Below are 23317 nucleotides of genomic sequence, written 5' to 3'. Positions count from 1 at the left end.
GCTGTCAATGTTCCACGAAGCGGTGCCTCTGTTAAAATGAACAAAAATAATAATATAACAGCCATTATTTGTGATGCATTAAAATATTCTGCAGTTGTTCAATAAATAATGAAAATTACAGAAAAATCGCTTGCAATCGTACATACAATGCATGCAACATTAACAGAAATACGAGGGCAATTTCTGTAGATTGCCTCGGATTATATTAAATATTTTAAATTTAGTAAAAAAAAAAGAATACGTGAATGTCACGCCAATATTAAATAATGTTGGTTGACTTTACTGTACATATATATTTTTTGTAGCATAGGAAATTGGCTGGAGGCTGGGGGTCCCCTGGCAACAGTTGCCATGGAAACCACCGTTCGTGCGTATGTGTGGGTGTGGATATTTCATTTATCCGGCCCTGGCGGTCTACCGCACGACCCGGCTTCATTACACGGGGTCCGGATTCAAACGAAAGCCGGGTTTCCCCGTGGCCAACAAAAGCAATAACAACACGTGAATGTGGACGATGCGTGAAGTAGCTCCGTCCACATTGTGCACCACCACAACAACAACAACAACAGCAAAAAAGCCCTCGCGTTTAAAAATGGCCGACAAAAGGTGCAATATCCACAAATGCGTGCACGCTCATGAAAATGTTTCGTACGACTTTCACATGAGACTTGCAGCGCAGTTCATTTCGCTATTCTTGGAACGACGTGTTGTTAGTTCTGCATGGGGTATAATATCACGATAGAAAGTATCGTATTTTTATCCCACGATACAGCCAAGTTGCCCTCTTTCAGGAATCCGCGTCATGGCCTGCTCTCTATATATATTTGCCGAAATTACGAGGTCTTTAAGGTCCATTTCGTAGCGCCCTGTGCGATATGCGCAGGTGGAAGTTGGAATTGAATTGTCACATCCCAGGAGAAAAAAAAATGGTCTCAATCCTAGCAAGCACATTGCTCCTATGAAATTTCACAGTTAAATAAGTAACATTGTCCCCCTCCCCAGCAACCATCGGGCACGTTGTGCCAGGCTTTCCGTGCTTACCACAATAAAAACGCAAAACATTAAATAACACGTTTTAATATGTTTTGTTTTATTTTATTCTTAAATCTGATGGAAACATGTTTTTTTTTCCCTCCCCCCCCCCAATGGAGACCGAGTAAAAGTTAAACAAAAACGACAATTAATGTGCATTTATGCGTATTTCTAACAAAACTATACAGAGCACTTATACTGCGTTTACTAAAAAAATCGTAAAAAAAAACCAAAGCAGCTCGTCCCGCTTAAGGTGGGACTAATGTGATGTCATTATATCACAGCACCGAGTCAACGTCACTGGGCTTGCTGGGTTCGGATTGGGGCGGCCCACCCGTCATTAAAGCAGCCTCCTCAAGTGTAGACAATGTCAAGGTCTCACCTTAGCCACCAATAACTGCACAGATAATAGTGTTAAAACTCGGTTGGTCACAGTTTCTCACTGCCGTGCTCTTAAACAAATTTGATTATATAAAACTCGTACGTACTTTGGAATGCTTCGATGTTGTCTGCGGGCTGATTCGCCCCTTGAAAAAAAAAACAGCTTAGCTCGAATGGTGGGAAATAAACTTCTGATTTTGAAACATGTGTGCCCGTAGTGTGGATAAAGAGGCATATTGATTGGACTTAATTCATCATTCAGTCATGTCATTGTCTAGCCCTTCTCCCACACAAAGTGGTACGCTGCTCGCTTATAAGAGATCCAAGTAGATATAGATTAATTGGAATATACAATAACAAAAATAGTGAAAACGAAAGATGTCCAGTATTAAATGCCCATGTTATGTCTGAATTAATACTAAGCCATTCGGAGAAAAAAAAGCAACGGTCATGAACAACCCTAACAAATTATCTTGTGGATAGATTTCACAATACATTTAAGTTTCTCCTTTAACTGCCCATCTGATGAGGACAGTTGCTAATTCCACGATGCATCCCTATTGAGATGTTAACATTCATTCACATCATGCAGGCAGGGTGTGTGAAATGGCACCTGGGTCTGTTCCGCGACCTGCCAGCGAACCTCCGACACACCGTGTGTTCTCAAAGTTGCACCTAGCCCGGCGCAGGCCACCGTGACGATGTCACCGCCACTTAGTGGCGAGCGGCGGTTGTTGTCAAATGAAGCAATGGAACAATTGCTCCTGAAAGTATATGAATCAGGGAGTAGTTGTTTGACTATCGGCTGTCATGCCGTGTACACGTCCCCATGAGTCAACGTGCGTGTCGACAGTGACATTTGGAGTGTTCTCCTCTGCGAGGTTTGTAGCCGACTTGTTCCGCATGTGCTGTACAGGTGGTATGTCAAACGTGGAAGAGAAAAGGGGGTATTTCTTGTCCTTTAGTTCCAGCTAAAATAGCACGACAGAAGGCAAAGCCAGAAATATGCTCATTCTAATGTAGAACGAATTCGTGTTAACTGCATAATAAAAACAAAATTCTTGGGTTAGATCGCATGAATAGAAATGTGACGTTAAACCCACAACCACCTGACACAGCCAATTAGTTAGGTTTGTCACGTAAACAAAAACGTGTCAATTAATGACGACTTCAGCACACCGGTGTGTTGTAGAGTAAACCCACACCGTCCACTGTTCGAGGACCATGACGTTTCGCTTGCGTTTACAACAACCGGCTTCATCAGGCGATTAGCCAGAATTGTCAAGACGTGATGTCATCGCTGTGAGCCTATCAGGTGTGCAAGACCAGAGGGCGGTGAGTGTAGTCACATAAATTTACAATGGATCATGTTAATCTGAGAATATGCAGTAGCTATTATTGGTTGGGTTATTCACAGTTAATCAACAGCAGTGTTGACTGGTTGTCCTTATTGCAAATGCAGTGCACACTGCTAAATAATTTATGTCCACAGAACCCACAAAACACTATGTACCAACATTAGTGTTAGCCTGTGTTGTTCTTACATTAAATGAACATGACTAGAACAAACTTTTTTTAAATAGTTAGAATTGACAGGCTCAATTGCATAATTAATGCATGGTTACACTACGCCTAGCTTACACAATTAAACAATGCACGATTTGGACAGTAAGAGAAAGGAGTGGAACGGGGAGTAGTTACATAGAACAAATCTGACATTTGCCAAACGAGCTGCAGTGTCCACGTGCTGACGAAATAACATTGAGCTTTGTGTGTTCAGTTCGTAGGCCTTCTCCCCGCACCTCCGATTTGCGCGGTTGGCTACGCACGGTGCGAAAGAAGTTCACCATGCACACACAGTGCCTGGGCATGGGGAAACGAGTAAATATTTAAGGTGATTCGTTAGGGCTGGGTGGCTTCACATCACACGAGCAGTTATGTCGAGCGTTTCTATTTAAGCGAATCTGCTGCTTGCAGTGTTACAACTGGCGAAAAATTTGAGCGAGCACAAGAGTGCCGCGTGGTTTCACTCCCAAGGACTGCACGGGAAAGTTGAGGCGGTTTAATGCAGGTTAACAATCTTGCAACACGTAACATTGCACGGGTAAAACATTGCCAGGGCAATTACACTTGCCAAATTTAGCCTGCTCCTGCAGCGGTTAAGAAATTAAACTATTAACACATTTAGGGTTCGCTTGAAGCGGTTCACCCCCTTGCATGGAAGTAACGAATAAAAGGCAGAAGCAGTCATGCTTATCTTTAATAACGCTCTCTCTATAATACCCCCCCCCCCATCCCCGCATGCGCTGCTGGTGTAGTAATTACTTCACGGATGTTTTCAATATCAAACCAAACAGTGTTTTTTTGGCACTGAACCCGTTTTAAATACATTAATGCATTTTGGCTAAACACGAGAGCACGGTGCATAATGAATGGCAGCCAGTCGTCGCGTGCATGCGGACTATGTTAACGATGATAATTGGGAAAAAAAACACCACGGTTGACGCTGTGGCTCACGAAAAATGTTTTCTCTATTCAATGGATGAATCTCTTGGTTATGTCTCGTTTATCAGCCTTTGCGTTGAACCTCTCACAGCCACCTCGCTTTTAAAGTCCACTCCTCTGGCTTTTAAATGCAAGTAACAACCAAATTATGTTCATTTATTTTGGAGAGTGGTGCTGGGAAGACGGGAGGAGGGGAGGGGGCTGTGGAATCGGAGAAATGGAAATGTTTTATTATCAGCTCCCAATTGCTTTTTTTTATCCTGGAGGTAATTACATTTCCGTTCAGTGCTGCACACACACACGTGCATTTTCACATACGATGCGTTTAAAATAATGCTGCTGGAGTCGACGCGTTGGATTTTTTTATGGGACTTAGCTCACTTTTAACAGCCTACCACGTGGCCTCGTGAGCCGATTCTTACACGTGGGGGCATCTGCTTGCTGTGCACCCGGGAGTCGTTTTCACAAGCAATGCACAGTAAAACCCACACAGGCTGGCACGTGTTTGATTTGTGCACGTCAAATTCCACGTGGCAGCGAAACGGATGTGTGCGGAGAAAATGCGGGGGGGGGGGGGGTCTTAAAAATATAAATTTGTAAACAAAAAAAACTGTGCTCGATAAGTCATTTTTGGGTTAGATCGCGTAAATGTGAACGTGACCGTAAACCCACCTCCACCCGACACACAGGCAATTATTCAGGCTTGTCACGTGAACAAAACGTGCCTCAGATTGGCACGGTTGGCTACGTACGGTGCGAAAGAAGTTGAACATACGTACGTTGCCAATTGTTCACGTGACAACCCTTACTTATTGGCTGTGTCGGGTGGAGGTGGGCTTACGGCACATTTACAGTTCCGCGATTTAACCCAAAGAACATTATTACGAAGAATAATCATTGTGAAAGCCTACGTGTTAGAGACAACTGTGTTTTTTTATGCATATAAATACCCGTAACATATCACATGCACAATGTCTATGATGAAATCGGCTTCATGCAGCGCGATTTGACTTATGCACAGTTTTTCAGGAACGCATATCGCGGGTTATGCGAGGGACGCCTGTATTGATTAAAACAAATTGTCAAGATTGTGATAGGCCACAGCGGTCCCCAACCTTTTTGGCACCAGGGACCGGTTTCGTGGAAGACAATTTTCTCACGGACCGGGGGAGGGGGGTCATCATTGGATCTATCCCCCTTTTCAAAGAAGCTCTCCAGCAACGTTTATGTTTTACTCGTTTTGGCTGCTAGGGTTAGAGCTTGTGGGCTGACCAAAACTGTGACTGAGACAAGTGCGCAGTGCGGGAAAGAGGCGCGGACGCAAGTGGTAAATAATAAAATAATGGGGGCGGGCCACGTGCTGACTCACCGCTCTCACCTCCTGCTGCTGTGCGGCCCGGTTCCTAACAGGCCACGGACCGGTACCGGTCCGCGGCCCGGGGGTTGGGGACCCCTGTGATAGGGCACCTGGGCTCGTAGAATAGTAAATTCCATTCGGGGTCGACTCAGCCCATCATCATTATCACCGCTACGCATATCTAATCCAGCCATGTCTCAGAGCACACTTCAGATCTGGAGTCTGAAGGGGAAAAAAATGGCACCACCTGCTGTATGTATGTTGAGCGTCTTTCGCACTGCTAGTAGCCAGACGTTCTAATCGGAAGTGTGCGCTGGAAGGACAACAAACTAAACACAACAAGCAGTTCCGAAGAGGTTCGTTTTTCGCCCTCATTTAAAAGTGCATAGCTCCAGTGGCTTCCCAATGTCGTAAGAAAGAGCGTCCTAGATGGCTGCAGAAGCGCATCTTTGTTCGATGGGCTCGCCAAAAGCTGCTGCGAGGATGACCGGAGTTCGCGTGATGGTTTATGCTCCTCGCTGATGCTGTACCACTTAGGGGGCAATTTTACAATGATTATTCTACGAAGATACTGGGCCCTACCCCGGCTATTGATTTGCTGCTTGACGGACGTCAAGCAGAGTCTCCGGCAAATGGTGAATGTGGTCGTAGTGTTTGCCAGGGCAGAGCGCAGAGACTTTGGAGTTGAAACGCAAGAGCCACTCGTGGACATCCATCGCAAATCAATCTCACGTTAACGCGACGGTGATCAGAAAGTCAATATAGCGCTTGCGTCGAATGCACAACCAAGCCTGAGTTGCCATTGGGTCAGCATAGCCTCAAATTAGTAATTGATAATACTGTATCAGCAATGGACGTGGAGAAGTGCATTGTGTATGTGTTGAACTGGCCACGCCACGAAAACACATCTTCATTCGAATGACCAGCCTTAACAGGCGCTGTGGGACAGAACAAGGTGTAAGCGTGGACAAGGGGATCTTGCCCTTGTGTGTGGGTATTTGCGTGGAGGGCAGGAGCCGACCCAGTAACACCGGAGTGCTATTGCTGGGTATGATAACAACGGCGGGAATGTTGTGCCTGACCCTCGCTGTAGATCCTTCCGTTGGTTGGCTCAGCCCTGATTGAACTCACGGTGTGGCGTGTAAACACGAGCACGATAAAGACACAGGCCGGTGGGTATTCTACTGGCATTACCATCCCGTCTGAGGCAATGCCAGCCAGAACCGCGATGCGTGTTCATGCCGGAGAGAGCGGTGGCACGGTGGTTAGCGCATTACATTCGGGAACCCCAGCGGACGAAGTTCAATCTTTTTGTCTCGTCAGTGGTAGACCAGAGAAAGCCAAAAGGCAAAGAGTGATGGCTAAAAGGTACCATAGATTTAACTGCTCAACTCGAGCTATTCATACTTTGATACTTGCATTGGCTTTGTTCTATTCACCGTTTGGCGTTCTCTGGTCTAACACTGGTGAGACAAGGCCATAAGGCTGTGTCTGGTGTAGGTCAGTATAGTGTCAAAGACAATGCATACATCATCAGAGCGTGGTTTTTTTGCACGTTTTGCCACAAGTGCGTGTGGTTAATGCAGACTCGATGCCTTGCGAAATGTTTCTAGTTGGTGTTTGAACACCTTAACACCTGTTTTATTGCCGGGAAGGGGAGAGGCTATTCTTTTAATTCATCATTTTTATACTGGCCAAGAGGTTGCATAGATAAGTTCAATTCCTGGCCACGGCTGGCATCAGTAGCGAGCGATAACCAAACCTGATCTCGGTTTCTCCTGGGTCTACATAGCAGTAAATGAGTACCGGGTGCAATGTTTCATCATCAGCACTGGGGAGACAAAGGCGGCTGGGGTTGGTGACGGTCACACCAGCCACTTTGTGCACCACGCGGGCCATAATAGGTGCTCGCTAACAGCACTTGCCCCATCACTCTGTATATGTTGAACTTCTTTCGCACCGCGCGTCGCCAACCGCTCTCTAATCGTAGGTGCGGGAAGACTATACGTGTAGGGTCTTTGTCTCTGCGACCGTGTAAATCATAATTAATGCTGCACATGCAAATCCTCCCGGACTGTGGGCCCAGTGTTGATTTTTTTTCGCTTGTCTGGGCTTGAAACCACAATCTCGGAGGTGCTCGCGCGTTCACTCACTGTGCCGGCACGGGCGTGCCCCCCCCGCCCCCCCCCCCGAGTCAAGCGGACGCCTCTTGCACGTTTATTTATAAAACAAATGTCTCGTGCAATCCCGTGTCCTACAGCCACGACGAGCAGCCTTTCAGAATCGTATTACGATTTTATCACCGACTAACACATTGTGTCAGGTTCACGCAAATTTCGAAAACCGCGCACAATCCAACGCGTAAGGAAGCTCACTGATATTTGTCATTTTGAATGCTTTTTTGGTCGTTTCTGTACCACGTTTAGTTACACAATTGCATGACCAACGTGGCATAGGGCAGCCTTCATCCGCTTGTGGATTTGCAAAATGGCTGTGCATTGTTTTTATTTAAGTTTGTTTGCATGTCATCTTTGTCTCTGGTTATCGTTTCACGCTCGTTTACTCTACCTAGTTGTTCTTTTTTACCCACAATGCTCCACCCAGGGCATTGCTGGTAGTCCCACACATCTTTTTTTTTTTGCGTCGTTCACTGTGATCTATAGCCTCCACAAGAGAAAGAAAAAAAGACGTGTTAAAATTTTAGTTTTTTTAGGAATTTTTTTTTCAAAATTAGACAGCGGGTACCAGTAAAGTGTGCCAGGGTCACTCCCCACCAATGTTATTGTCACATCTAGGTCACCATCTCCACTACAGTTCACAAGCGCTGCGTAATATTTCTGTTCGGAAATTACCCGGGATATTGTACAACGTCTTGACTTCTGATCAATTATCCGTAACCTAACTCAATGGCGAGTGCCCTATTAGGCACTATAGCCGTGCGTTGCTATCCATGCCTGGCTATCAAATACGCATGTGCGACACAAAGGAAGTGGTAGGTGGGGGTAGCTCGGAATATGGAAATAAAACTCTTTGTCCGCATTAAAGAGAAACACGTGCGGAAAGCATGTCTTGGCACTGCATATAACTGGGACACGGTTTTTGCAGAGTTAACAGTTCAGCAGAGGCGTTTCTTACATGCCATTCAACGGGAAGCAGCTCCACATTCGGTTCAGATTTTACGGAAACGAACTTTGAATAAATAACTCGCAGCCAGGGAATTCTTTTTTTTCCCCCCAGTATAACGTTTCCGTGTGTGTGTCTACGGCTGCCCGTGGTGCTGAGGCGACGTGCCGAGACACGTTTCTGGGAACAATGAGGTCATGTCTCGTGGCCGGGCCTTGCAAATGTAAAATGAGATTAAGCAATAAAAGCGGAACGTCAGATTTCATTGAAGTCGCATTATGCGGACTGATCTGCTCGAATTTTGCTCATCAGGCGTAGCTTCGCCTGTGGTGTAAAATTGTGTATCTCGTGAGGATTATACCGAATGTCAGAGCGGCGTTTCTCAACTCGTTAGACCAGGTTTTTGCCAGTGTTATGTGGAAATGGATTTGCAGTGTTTTTTTTTTATCGAGCAGGCCAATGGCTATTCTCTTATTGCATACAATGGCAAAATGGTCAGGAGCTATGAATGCCAATGTGGAGGACTTCTCGCCACCAGGGTGTTTTAAGCGAGAGTTCGCATAGATCTGCTTTGCCTCCTGTGACGAAGCAGAGCACACAGTGGTTTACTATGTGGTCTGTAGTTTCGGTTTGCATGGCCACAATTTACACGATGGCCTGTCTTTAATCTCCATTCTTAAAGCAAATTAGGCCAACGAGATAGAATTTGTTAGAATTGCCCAATGTTGATGTTGGCGAACGATGGACCACATGTCAGGAATGGAAATATTGTGCAGGCACTTCACAGCCCATGCTGGTTTGTCCAACGTTTGATGTTTTACATGTTGTGAGAGTTGCTCCATTAAAAATCCTTGTAGTTGGTTTAAGAGGAGGCTTTTGTAACTTCTTATTCAAAATTAAATTTATTCAGCAACAAAAGTAATAAAACAAATGTCCTGGTACCTTTTACTACTGCCAGATGCTTATATTAATTAGCCTTGAGTCTCGTAAGGCACAAAAAGCCAGCGGTTTTTTTTTAATGATCTGTAGCTTGAAATTTTAATTTCAAAGACTGGGATTGCAAGTTTTCTGCTGGAATTAAATGTTTTGTTACTGACTGCGAGACTAAGCTGGTTCATTCAGACATATTCCGGAATTAATTTGAACAATGATCGCAATATGATATATATATATATAAATAAATAAACGTTACTCTATCTGATCCATACAACCTTGTACATGTTTATTTATATATACCATATTCAGAAATGTATTGTAACTGCATGAAAAATGACAATGTGGTCTTGGACAGATGGTAACATTTGTATAAACAGTTGGTGTGTGTGTAGAGGACAATTAGCACATTAGGAAACTGAACACATTAAACAAACGAATCCTTATGGGTAACAAACAGTTTCTTACAAATGTTTCCTTAACTATTACAATCCATCTCTTTTATTGTATCTTTCTTTGTTCAAAAGGCCCAATGCCCAGAATGTCAGTTGTACATTTTCCTTTATTCAACACGTAGGCTTACACGACCAATATTATTCATGATAAAAAAAATGTGGGTTAGATCGTGTGAATGTGAGTGTGTCATACACCCACCTCCACCCGACAAGCAGCCAAATAGCAAGGTTTGTCACTTGAACAAGATGTGCCAATGTGTTAAGATTTCAGCACCACCGGTGTGTTCAAGAGCAAACCCGAGGCATTTACGATTTGAGTGGACGCTGTAATTGGCAGCAAAACGTCATTGGCGGTGGCTCTCACCGCCCTGGCTGCTACCATCCAGCTTGGCTGTGGTTCCTCTGTGATTGTCAGACGCAGTTTGCATGAATGAGGACATGATATTAAACGAAACATAATTATAATAGGGAGGCAACTGTCCGCCGGTGAGCAAGAGACCGAGAGTGAATTGGCGAGTGCTAAATTATCAATGCACCTCACTGCTTTACTTTACATTCTATTAAGTACAGTGAGGTGTTCGGATAACAAGGCCTCATTCACCATTGAAAATATACATTTTCTTAGAGACCTGGGATAAAAACAAGAAGAGCAGATTTCTTTGATTTTGTGGGGCATTTTATAGAGAATTCTGCTTGTTATCGATACCGCGCCTCCGATTGGCACGGTCGGCTATGTACGGTGCAAAAGAAGTTCAACGTACATACGTACAGTGTAAGCTAGCGATGACAGTCGTGTCATTGCATTTTCAGTTTTGTGACTCTGCGACTGCCAACACGGTCTGGGAAATTGTCTTTGAGGCTGAAAATTCAGATAAGTTTTCAGGTTTCAGCAGGGAAGGGAAACATTGAATGTCCAATCCCACAAGACCTGGAGTTACCCATCCCAGGCATAAAATAAAGGAAGATGAAACAAAAAGCCATATATACATTTCAAACCGCAATGCTAATTGATTATGCTGCCGTCGCATGCCCCGTAAAGATATGTGAACAGTCTAAGATATTCTGCTGTCTAAAGGTTGCGTTTAGTCCTGTATTCAAGTGCAAATGCCTTCAGAACAAAGGAATAATGCCACTGCCCGTCCAGGATGATCTGTACAATAAAGCATAATTGACAGCTGGCTAAAGACCAGTATACTTTGCAATGCCCAATATTTTATAAAGAAACCTTAGTTCAATTCCATTAAATTGCACCCTTTTATGTAATTTCAAAGAGCATTTAACCACAGCAGTAAAGGCAAAAGTCTTTTGCCGAAATAGTCGAGCGGTTTCAAGTAAATAACGGTCGTTAAAGATGCATTTAAACGCACTCATTTTTGCGCGCTAGAGCAGCAGCTCTAAGGCACTTTGTGTTTTAGTGACGTTTACCAGGGTCCCGTGAACGATGGGGTCCTGAAAGCGCGCTCAACCCTAGTGCTTTATGACGCGTGGACACCGCGCACACATAAACAGCAGCACGCACCAGTTACCAGCCACGGTCAGAAGAGTCCGTCACCTGCCAACGCTGCTAAATCACGTACTCCAGTTTTGCAGCCTCTTGCCCGTAACACATTAGGGGGACATTTTATGGAAAAATTCATCACCGGAAAACAACATTTTACCGCGAGCAGCTGTGGCAACTTGGTGAAGGCGGTTGCACAGAGCGATTGGAGTTCTGTCGTGCCAACGAAAACAATGTGTGTTGAACCTTGTGCTTGATGAAGAATGGCTTGTCAATAGAACTTACAACCCAGGATAGTCGTGTGACCTCTGTCTGTGAACTCATTGGAAATTGCCATCCCCGGTTGCTCACTCGGGGGACCAGAGGTCGCGTTTGTCCAGATTTGAACAACTCATTTTTTTTTACTAAAGGAAAATAAATGGTGCCAAAACCGCTAACGGTGATGATTGCCAGCAACAGTTATGCTAAAGTGACTCAAGATAGCCTTTAGACAAAAGTAAATGCACCTGCAAGGCTCACAAGTCACCGAAAGATATTACGTAACAATGCAAACTAATTATGCCCGCAGAACTTGATCCTTGTAAACGTCGAAAGTTAACATATCCCATCGGGCTGTCTCCTGGTTGAATAATAGACAATTGAGTCAAGTTATTGTGCATCTGGAGATTGTTTTATAGTCGTGACTTATATAAAAAAAAATGTTTTTTAATACTGTTATGTAATTGACAGATACCTAGTTAATGGATTGTTTTCCTATGCATTGCCTCCATTTTTTGTTTTATGCAAAAGTTTGCCTTGGGCTAAAGTTACACTTTTCCAGATGTCATGAAAAATTTGCAACCAATCAGCATGCAAACAAAATAAAGATATCCCTCGCAACGACTAAAGTGTGCGTGAAGTTGCATAATAAAACAATTACTCTCAGACGATTAGGCTCACCCTGCAATTTAGAGATTATTTGTTTCGTTGTGTTTGTAATGATATTTACGTGATCTTTATGATCCATGACACTCAATACTTTTTCTCTTTTATCCTCCCCGACCCTTCTCTATTTTTGCCATCTCCCCCTCACCGAACGCCTCCCCGATCCCCTCCCTCGTCCGCTCCTACCAACACAGGTGCTCCGCTCTCCGTGGTCATCTCGCCCTCGGTGGGAGAGATCAGTGTTGCCGACTCCAAGTTTTTCATGTGCACCGGTAAGTTGCGGGGTTGCATTCCTCAATCTTGACCACCAACGATGTAGCTGGTAGCAGTGGCAAGCCCGAAAATCCCATATCGGTGAAATGAACGCCGCCAATTTTTTGCACGTGGCACAATTCCGTGGACATATGAAACGGTGTAATTGAAATCTCCAGCATGAATTTACCTTTGTCGGGAGCTCTTCGCTATATTGCTCTGGTTTTTACCATTATTATAAAATTCAGACACCAGCGTATTCTAGAAACTTAATATCAGCAGGTTATGTTTAACTCACTCGTGCTTGAATTATTCAAAGCAAAATGTAAAAAAAATGTAGTGTGATTATTGAAGGGATGTGTTGAAAATGTTGAGTATAATTGTGATAGCAGTCTGAATATCAGTATTCCAGTCCACTAAAGTAGGGGTCCCCAACCCTCGGGCCACGGACCGGTACCGGCCCGTGACCTGTTAGGAACCGGGCCGCACAGCAGCAGGAGGTGAGAGCGGTGAGTCCGCACGTGGCCCGCCCATTATTTTATTATTTACCACTTCCATGCTCGCCTCTTTCCCGCACTGCGCACTTGTCCCAGTCACAGTTTTGGTAAGCCCACAAGCTAACCCCCTAGCCAAAATGAGTAAAAAACAAACGTGGCTGGAGAGCTTCTTTTCAAAGGGGGAAAGACCCAATGATGAACCCACCACCCCCCCCACCCCCCCGGTCCGTGAAAAAATTGTCTTCCACGAACCGGTCCCTGGTGTCAAAAAGGTTGGGGACCGCTGCTGCACTAAAGGGTCCTCTCGAGTTTGTTAGTAGATGTGGCTTGACAAAGAAATGTGCGCAAGTAAAAAAAACAAAGACCCCACATATAGACTGTTGGAGCAAGTGCTGTTAGTGAGTACCTATGAAGACCGGAATGGCACACGAGGGGGTGGGTGGCCAGCACCACGCCCGGCCGCCTTTGTCTCCCCAATGGCGATGTTTACACGCCACGCTAGGTACTCATTTGAGGCTGAGTCGGCCTAAGGGAGGCCCAGGACCGGTTCAGATAATCGTCACTGGTGTTGGTCGTGAGCAATAATCAAACTCGAGTCGCTGGGTTTGTAGTGCAGTGCGCTAACCGCTACACTACCGCTCCCCTCAAGTACACTCACAAACATACGTACACCCACATACCTGCAACTGCATTCACTGCCACTGATCACACTGGAATGGCGCATGACTAATTTCTTATCAATTTCTTTGCATTGTTGCAAGTCTATCCTAAATATATATGTACATTGATGCGAACCGTAGCTGGTAAACAAACGTAGGTTGCCACGTTCATTGCACCAACTGCACCACAACTGTTTTCCCACGTTGCGCACCCAAAATATGAACTAAACTAAAGAGTGACCTTGAATTTGTATTGCTCCAAATGGACATTTCGTAAGACAGCTCGAGAGGAATCGCAATGACGGTGGTGGTGGTGGTGATGATGATGGCGATAATAATGCGTGGAAGTCATTTCGCGTATTTATCTTCTCAACATGGGGCCTTGAAGCCTGCTGAATGTGATGGAGGGTGTAATTAAATAGGACCCTAACCTCTGCTTGTCATTTGACTTCAAGAGTCTTTAATAAGGCCATGGGGGGGCGGGGGGGGGCAAGGGGAGACGGTGGGTGTGTGCAGCGTTCCTCTCATCATTAATACACATTCGGCTATAAATCAAAAAGTCTCCGCAGTGACCACTACGTTCCGACGCGGTGCTTAAATCATCTGACTGATTGGCAGCCAGCCTTCAATGGAAAAAGGCGACCGCCACTCGCCGTGAAAAATAGCGTCCCGTGGATTTTTTTATGGCCATTGAATTGTCTTATATGTACTGAAAGTAACGTGTGATGAATATGTTGCTGAAAGGGACATTAAGGAAACCTGGAAGGAGTTTGGGGAAGCTTAACCAAGGTGTCTGGCTCAAGCAAAACAAAAAAACTGGATTACTCTCTTCTTGTTAAAGTTTATTTGAATGCATTAGTGTAATTTATACACAGTGCAAGCCCTGCACATATAAATAATTTAATGACCTTATTAAGGCTTGCTTGTTGCCAATATCAGATTTATAGATTTCAAAAATGTTTTCATTTAGCAAAATAGCACTGTTGGAAAATATGGTAACTTGTTAAGTGAAACGGATTCGTAGGGAATGACTAATGGCATGTCGTGTGCACGTGTGTGCGTAATGTGCGTTTGTGGGGAGCCATTGTGTCATGGTCAGTGCACTGCGCTATGAACTTGGCGACCCGAGTTCGATTCCCGCTCATGGCCAACACCAGTGACGAATATCTAAACAGGTTCTGGGCCACCCCTAGGTCGACTTAGCCTCAATTGAGTACCTGGTGCAGTCTGTAAATATCGTCACTAGGGAGATAAAGGCGGCCAGGCGTGGTGTTGGCCACCCACCCCCTCATGTGCCGTACCGGCCTTGATAGGTGCTCACTAACAGCACTTTCCCCAACAATCTGTTAAGGCTACACGGGGGTGCTTTGTCGTTGTGAGTTTGTACGTGTGGGCAGTGATGCTGTGGCAGCCAGCACACCACAGCACAAACCTAGAGGCCTAATTATAATTTGTGGCCATGCACAAGCACCAGTGGCAATTCATACCTGACCCTGGGTTGGGCCTTTCCTAGATAAATTCAGACTAAAATAATTGTGGCATACACGCAGTCAGTACAAAGGAAGGTCTGCACAATTTATTTCAAGGTCGCTATCAAAATTTATAGCCTAACCAAACATCAAGGCTTATTTAAATGTGCTTAAAACTAATTTTGGTAGAAGCCATTGATATTTTTTTTTGTTTCCATCAGAACATGAAAGGTCACCTGTCACTCTACGCCCTCGCTGCATTGCGATTGGCCCGTCCCGTTAACGTTAACGATTTTTCAGTAGGAATGGATATGCTCACGTTGGGCTCATCCGCAGTATGCACGAACCGACGCATTAACTAAACCTAATTTCCTCTGCCATGGCCTTGGCAATGACAGAGGAGGAGCATATCTACGGCTCCAGATTGAGTGCGAGCCGCAGAGCCCATTAAATTTGGCAACACGTCTCACCGCTGCACATTCGACCTTGGTTTATCTGACTATGAATTTGGACGTTGCTTAGCACGAACAGTAATGGCCCCCTCCAAAGATTTAGTGTGTGTTTGCGAGCGCATTATTTCAGGTTTAAGTGGGCCATCATATGTAATGGAAACTCACTTAGACGTTGTTATTTAGTGTCCGTTTCGATATAAACACAGGGCACTTAAGATTTAACCGATTCTGATGCCCCCTGCGCTTGACTTTGACAGTGCATGACTTACGAGAGGTTAAACTGTTGTTGGCGTTGCTCGACTCTCGCGCGTGCGTGTCGGCGATTACGCGACATTGTTCTTGAGAAACGCGCGCACCTCGCGAAGGTGTGTAAGTGTGCTGCTTAAACCGCGCTGACGCGAGGCGCTAATTGCGCACGCATGCCAGTCGGAGTGCGGTGCCTCGTAATCGCTGCTGCCCCTGGGTCAGTGATGACGAGCGGGCCCTACATCACATTGTAATGATCAAATTGGATGCGAAGTATCGCTAACAGACTGACTCAATATAAATGTATTTTCCATGGGTTTTTTTTTTACAGTAAAATGAATGCTAAGTTCTACACATCCATTCCAATGGCTGTTAATTGTCCACAACAAAACAGCTACTATGCCCACTTTAAATTCCACAACGGTACAAGACAAAATACACTGGCAATGTGGTCCGGCAAACATCTTTGTGCTTACTGGTTTCACAGACATTTCTGCCTGTATGCATACCTGTTCGTTTGACTACCTTACCTAACCGTGTGTTCAACCATCTGTTCTTCTCTTCATTTGTCTGTTTACCTGCCTACCTGTATGCCTGCCTGTCTGTTGACTTATTTGTCTTGCCGTTGGTCTTCCTGCCTGTCTGTTTGACTGCCTTACCTACCACCTGTTCTTCTCTCCCTCCACCTCTTTATGTCTCTCTGCTTGTCTGCCCATCAATATTGCTTTTCCCCGGCTGCCCGTCTGACTCTGTGTACACACCTCCATGCCCGCCTGCCCGTCCGTCCCGTCCGTCTGTCCATCCTTTCCTCCCGCACGCACCTCCGTCTCCCTCCTTGCACACCGTGCAGCGATAACCCTCCGCTGCTCCTGACGCGGTTGTCTGGCTCGACCACCTGAATGTGAAATTGTAGTCGCTGCTCTGCATCTGCGTCAGCCGCACGACAAAAAGAAGAGGAAAACCTCCGTCTACCGACTCGCCCCCCCTTCCGCTAATCTCCGCGCCCCCCCCCCCCCCAACCCCCGTCCGTCTCTCTCCCACCGCCCTCCCCGCCACCGGCAGTGAGCGGCGACGTCGCGAGCATCGCGTGGTTCGACCCGCGCGGCGTGGCCATCGAGAGCAGCGACCGCGTGTCGGTGTCGAGGCAAGAAAACGAGGTGGCGCTCACCATCTACCGCGTGACCGTCGACGACGCCGGCGTCTACAAGTGCGTCGCCTCCGCCACTGACGGCACCACCGGCGAGGGCACCGTGATCGTCAGCATCTACCGTGAGTGAGCGACGCCCCCCCCCCCCCTCCGCGGGTGTTCGCCGCCGGCGCGTGCCCCACCACGGTTGTTCCGTGGTTGTTCCACGTTGTTCTGCGGTTGTTTTGTGGATGTTCCGTGGTTGTTCCACGTTGTTCTGCGGTTGTTTTGTGGATGTTCCGTGGTTGTTCCACGTTGTTCTGCGTTGTGGATGTTCCGTGGTTGTTCCACGTTGTTCTGCGGTTGTTTTGTGGATGTTCCGTGGTTGTTCCACGTTGTTCTGCGTTGTGGATGTTCCGTGGTTGTTCCACGGTTGTTTTGTGGTTGTTTTGTTGTTGTTTTGTGGTTGTTTTGTGGTTGTTCTGCAGGTTGTTTTTCGTGGTTCGAATCTGGCAGCCGCAGCCCCTGGTTTCAGAAGAATCAGGATCTTGATTTAGACTGCTGGAGGAGGAGGAATCCAATGAGCTGTAAAGATATATTTTTACAGATGTTCGGTATGGGGGGCAGGGGCAGTTCAGTGAGGTTACTACAACAAATGATACAAAAACATGATAGTAGTTCGACATGGAGACAAAGGTAATCAAGTCGCTAAAAATTGAATCAATGAATAATAAATGCATCAATTATATATATATCTGCTTTATCAAGCTTGGGCAAGGCAACACAACCAACAAAACCGTCCCAAACCACACCAAGATAACACAGTCCCTCAATCAAATGGCACAGGTTAATTCTGTGGTGTGCATGAACAGTAAATGTTCCATGCGCCGTCCGCTTCGCAGTGGGCGTTAAATCGGAATCTTCATACTGCAGGAGGAATCCGATGAGCTGTGAAGCTCTTCTTCACAAATGTCCATAACATCCCATGACATCGTTATCGCGAGAGTGGGCCATTGTGTGCCTGCGGGTGTCATGATCCATAGCAAACCATCACCCCCCCCCCCCCCCCACTGCGATGGCAGGATGGGTCGTGAGACTGGGCGAGGCCTTCCTGGAAAATTATCTGGAAAATTACTCGATTGGGATTCCACATCGGTGGCCCCCCTACTTTGAAAACGTATTCAGGAACGTCGTGAACAAGAGTGTTGAGATTCAGTGAGATATTCCTGGTTAAACACGCACAACACTAATCATGATGATCATAATAATATGTCGCCTAAGGTGAAATTTACCACCCTCTTTTGGGCTGTGTTCACAAAAACCCCGACCCCAAGGAGAACCTTCAACCCGTGCTCAGGGGCCACCGCCAGCCCGGTGCCCGCAGGAATGAATCTATCTGCTCGGAGCGCTTTCCATTGGTGCAGTGTTCAGCGCAGTGGTTAGCGCAGAGGCTGACGCTGAGAACCTGTCAAACTGAGTTTGAGTCTCAGCCATCAGCGGTGATGCATGGGCCAAGTTTGCGGGGGGGGGGGGGGGGACATGCCCTCCCCCCCCCAAACTGGACACTTTCATGGATTTGTTTTCAGTAGTTTACAACTAAGACTAAAACAAATTAATTATATGCACCTGCCATTTCTAATGTGAGGGACAAAGCGAACCCCTGCCTCCCAACCAAATATATCAGTCGAACTCCGCCTATGGGTGAGTGATATCTGAATCGGTCCTGGACCTATTTCCCCTATGTCGACTCAGCCTTGAATGAGTTACTGGTATGTTGTGTAAACACCAGTACTGGTGAGATGAAGGCGGATTGCCTCAACAGTCTATGTAGATTATACGGGAGGGGGGGGGGGGTGTACTTACCGTATTAAACAATAAAGCAGTGTGCTACCATGAGCATGATTATGCGTGGTTGTGTTGTTGTTTTCTAGCGACGAGCGGCAACGTCTCACAAGACGCAATTGAACATCCGTGGCCCCTGGCTCAATTGACAGTGAAATGAACGCCACTGCTGCTTCGCCCACATGAGAGATGCCTCATCGTGCGTAATTAGTTTGAATAAATGAAACTGGGCCCTCGCGGTGCGAGTCATTTACTGTCGCTATTCCGATTCTGAAATAGCTATTAACAATTTGGTTCGCGTAAGTGGCAGAACTGTACGAATATTATTCTTATTATTACTTGATCTTCAAGATTATTTCCAATTTTTACTTCTTGAATTTTTTTAAACTGATGCCGTTAGGTCACTTTAAATATTTTTGGTGAATCATTCGGTGAACGAATCAATGCCCATAAACGATCGTACGCCGTTATTGTACCGCCTTCATTTTATTGATTTACTTTTGAATGAAAACATTGGGGAATGCAGTGAAAATGGTACATTAGAGTGATACATTGCAATGATATCAGTGGCACACACCGACTCCTAGCCGAGGACTCGTAAGCAGTGAACTCTTTTTACATAAGAAGCAAATGAGGAAGAAGGCCCTCACATTGGACATTCGTGGTTTTAAATTCATTCTTTCATGTAAATGTCAATGAAGTGAATTAAAGATGCGTGGAAAATCGATCGGATGGACAAAAACTACTCATACGCCCTTGGAAGTCAATGAATCCTCCTCAAACGGTATTAGGCGCCACGTACGTATGTCCACCAGTGGAGCAGTAAATACAATGGGCAAGATTCTCAAATCTCCCGGGGCCCCTTCAACCAGCCTCACCTCCTCTGTCTACCAAAAGAGCTCTAATCGGTACCGCACCGCGACCCAATCGGCAAATCAGGTGTGCCGGGGGTAAAGTGCGGGGTGCTCCTAGTTGCTACGAGATGTCATGCCAGCGTGGAAGAGTGAACCAAAGTCACCTCCTGCGAGAGAGGGGCTTTCTCGAAGGCCTTCCCGCCAGCAGTGGTGTGAGCAGGCAATGAAACTATAAACTATTAAACTATTTTTTTTTCTTCCAGGTAAGGCCCACTGAGCAATTTAGCTCTATTTTTAGAAGTCACCTGGCCACAATTGATAGCTCAACGAAGTGGCTTCTCACGTTGACATGTAAAACAACAAAATACTCAATTGCCAGGCCGCCCCCTTTACCTTTCAGTTTCTAGCTCATCACTTTGCCTGTCGATGAATGAAGTCATTCACTAACAGCTGAGAACTGTGTCCAGTAAGTCTGAAACTTTGCAATCGGGAGTGCAAGAGAAACAGCCGAGCGTAGACAAGTAAGTGCCGATGTGCTTTGATTGCTTCCCTTCTGCCCCGGTGCCAGCCGGTGTTCTGGGCAGGAAACCCGGTCATTGAGGCCGCGTGTCTCTAAATCATCCTCGGTTTTTTTTGCCGTTGTAGCTTCTCTTTTTAAAGAGAAAAAAAACGAATGCTCGGCATCGTCCGTGACCACAAATATATCGCGTGGGATTGCTTTTCCCCCCCATCTGCGGGGACAAGGTCAGAGAGCGACTGAGACCTAACCGTTGCCTTCTCCCTGCGCTGACAATATCTCCTGAACAATTTGGCAAATCTCGAGATGTTTTGTTGTTTCGTTTTTAAGGCCACATTTTTTGAGCCAGGGAGCCCGGCATTGGGGGTTTCGAGGTCAGAGGTGAAGTTTGCAATACCCCTCGGAAACTGCTCAAAGCGGTGGTCAAAACGGGAGTCGCATATCATTTTCGTGTTCATAAATATTTATGATGGCCACTAATGTGAGGACTTATTTTTTATGTCCTTGAATTGTAATGTGTATAAGGCTGAGTTAATCATAAGTATATATGTTTTTACATTTCTAGGTGCGTAGGTTTGTAAATGGTTAAGGTATGTATGTAGTTGTATATGTTGTTTTACGTATGTATATTTATAGATATGTAGGTAGGTCGGTTTGTTTGTAGACAGGTGGGTATATTTTATAGATCAGTATGTATTTAGGTCGAGTATTTAGGTGGACAGGTAAGTAGATATAGGTGGGTATACAAGAATGTTATGAGTGTTTTGTAGGTAGGGAGGGAGGGGAGGTATGTCGATACATGGGTTAGGTAGGGTTTTGGGTATGTCAGTAGGTAGATGGCAAAGAGGAAGGTTGGTGAAGGTTGCTGAAGCTGCTAGTTTTATAATTTGCTATATTTTCTTTGATATACAACATTATGAGAGTCCTCTGAGATCACAACTCCCTCTTTCAAAAGGACCCTGATGTAATTAATAGATGCCATGATTCATTACATAGCAAGAAGGAAGAGGGAGAAAGTCATGCGTTTGAAAAACCAAGCGGAATCCACAATGCCACTCTTATTGTCCAAGGTAATAAAGAGTAAACCTTTGCAGAAGGAATTTCTGTAAGGAGGTGAAGGTGGTTGATACACGGAACTATACATGGCAAGGCAGCAAAGAAGGAAGGGGAAACAGATGAAGAGGTGGTCAAAGAAGACGAATTATTGTATGAAGGCTAAACACAAATTGTGATTTATTCCTGGTTCAGAAGACGTTAAGCAATTGATGGCTATAGCAGTGATGATGATGACCGCAAACTACATCAGTCATTCCCAACGTTGGCTAATGGAAAAAAATTCTGCCAATTCACTGACGACCTATGGCCCTAAAGATATCTGAATTATAAAATTTTAATGATACTGAAATTATTAATTTAGCATTAATATTTTAGCAGTTCTTTTGAGCTTGTTATCCATGGTCTAGAGAGAAGCGTGAGACAGTGCGGCAACTGTCATCCACTTATAGGAAGAGCACCTTGGTGTACTCGTAAATCTGTACGTGTGTGCGTGTGTCTGTGTGTGTGTCTTTGTGTGTGTGTGTGTGCGTGTGTGTGTGTGTGGGGAGAGTGGAGAGTTTCCCATAGCTAGGCAGTGTGCTCATGACCGGCTCCGGTTTGACAGCAGAGGTCTCTCTCCAAATCAGTCGAGCTGCATTATCTTTTCATCAGTTGCATAACGCTGTGTGGAAGCTACCTGGTCTGTCGCTCCACACGAAGCTTCAGGTCTTCTCGGCCACAGTCATTCCCTCCCTTCTCTACGCTTGCGGAACGTGGCCCCCCTAATAGAACATCTTCGCCCGTTAGAAACATTTAGGCTGGCCTGCCTACGATCCATCCTGGGTTTAACCTGCCGGCTGGATTGTGTGAGGAGCTCACAAATCCTTGAAAGATCTGGACAAAGTCCCATCGGTGAGCTCCTCCGGCAGGCAAGGCTGCGTTGGCTGGGTCATGTAGCCCGCATGCCCAGCCACCGCATACCTAAACAGCTTTTGTTTGGCCGGATCGAGGGGGCTCAACGGGCGCGGCACGGGCTAGAGATGGAGATCTGCCTCTGTGGAGGAGGCTCGTGAAGGACGCAACTGGGCAGTTGGAGGCAGTCGCAATCCACCAACAACAGAGGGCGGAGGAGCGACGCTCACAACAACGAGCGGAGCGCCGGGTGGCTAAAGCACAGCAAGTTGGCACAGTAGGGGGCACAGGTGGTGCATCAGTCACTCATTTCAGTTAGTCGACCCGTGGCACCTGGGTCTGTCCCGTGACCTCGTGCCAGCGGGCCATCGAAACTTCACGTGGCCTCAACGTGCACATAGCCTGGCACAAGCGTCATGATGACGTCACCGCCACTTAGTGGCGAATGGCGGTTGTTGTTGTGTGTGGGGAGTGGTTGTGTAGCGGTCAGCGCACTGCACTACGAACCTGACGACCCGGGTACAAGTTTCGCTCATGGCCAACATCAGTGACGATTATTTGATCCGGTCTTGGGCCTCCCCTAGGTCGACACCCTTAAATGAGTACCTGGTGCGGTGTGTAAACAATGGCACTATAGGGAGACAAAGGCGACCGGGCGTGGTGCTGGCCACCCACCCCCTCGTGTGCCGTGCCGGCCTTCATAAGCGCTCGCTAACAGGACTTGCCCCAACAGTCTGTTAAGGCTCTACGGGGGATCTTTGTGTTTGTCTTTGTACAGGGTGCGGTAACGCAAAGGGTTAGTGCGCTGTGTCATGAACCCAGTAACTTGCTGTGATCTCCCTTGACAGCCTCCACGAGTGATGAGCGATATCCGAATCGGCACCTCGGGGCTTTCTGTGAACGTCGTGCACCCAGAACTTTGGGAGGCAAGGGCAGCCTGAGCTGACGTAATGACCACACCACCCCCTCGCGCTCCATGCTGCCTTAAATAGGCTCTCACCAACGGCACCTGTCCCCACGGTGTTAAAGGTTGCATGAGGTGGTGGAAAATCATTGTTTTTTTTTAAGATATATATTTTCCATTGGGTCTGCGCTGGCTCAGACAGTGAATAATGCACGCTTTGTGCGTCGCTGTTTGTGTGTGTGCATGAAGCAGTCAGCATGATGCCCTACGAACCCGACGACCCGAGTTCGATTCGCGCTCATGGCTAACACCAGTAATTATTACTTAAACCGGTTCTGGGCCTC

The 23317-nt window shown here is 46.2% G+C and overlaps 1 protein-coding gene across 4 annotated transcripts in view; it reads left to right on the top strand.

Annotated features, from left to right (window-relative positions):
- Window positions 1–23317, top strand: part of NCAM1 (neural cell adhesion molecule 1) — a 216082-nt gene that overhangs the window by 117277 nt on the left and 75488 nt on the right. For all 4 annotated transcript variants that reach the window (XM_076071289.1, XM_032964618.2, XM_076071288.1 and 1 more), the window contains exons 2-3: window positions 12403–12480; window positions 16846–17052. In XM_076071289.1, coding sequence (XP_075927404.1) covers window positions 12403–12480; window positions 16846–17052 — 285 coding nt within the window. The remainder of the gene's footprint in view (window positions 1–12402; window positions 12481–16845; window positions 17053–23317) is intronic.

This window comes from Petromyzon marinus, chromosome 32, assembly GCF_048934315.1.
Source record: "Petromyzon marinus isolate PM22_M1 ecotype Great Lakes invasive population chromosome 32, UKy_Petmar_22M1.pri1.0, whole genome shotgun sequence".
Classification (NCBI taxonomy): Eukaryota; Metazoa; Chordata; class Hyperoartia; order Petromyzontiformes; family Petromyzontidae; genus Petromyzon; species Petromyzon marinus.
The sequence above is the reverse complement of the archived record's forward strand: the minus strand, read 5'-3'. Positions and strand labels throughout refer to the sequence as shown.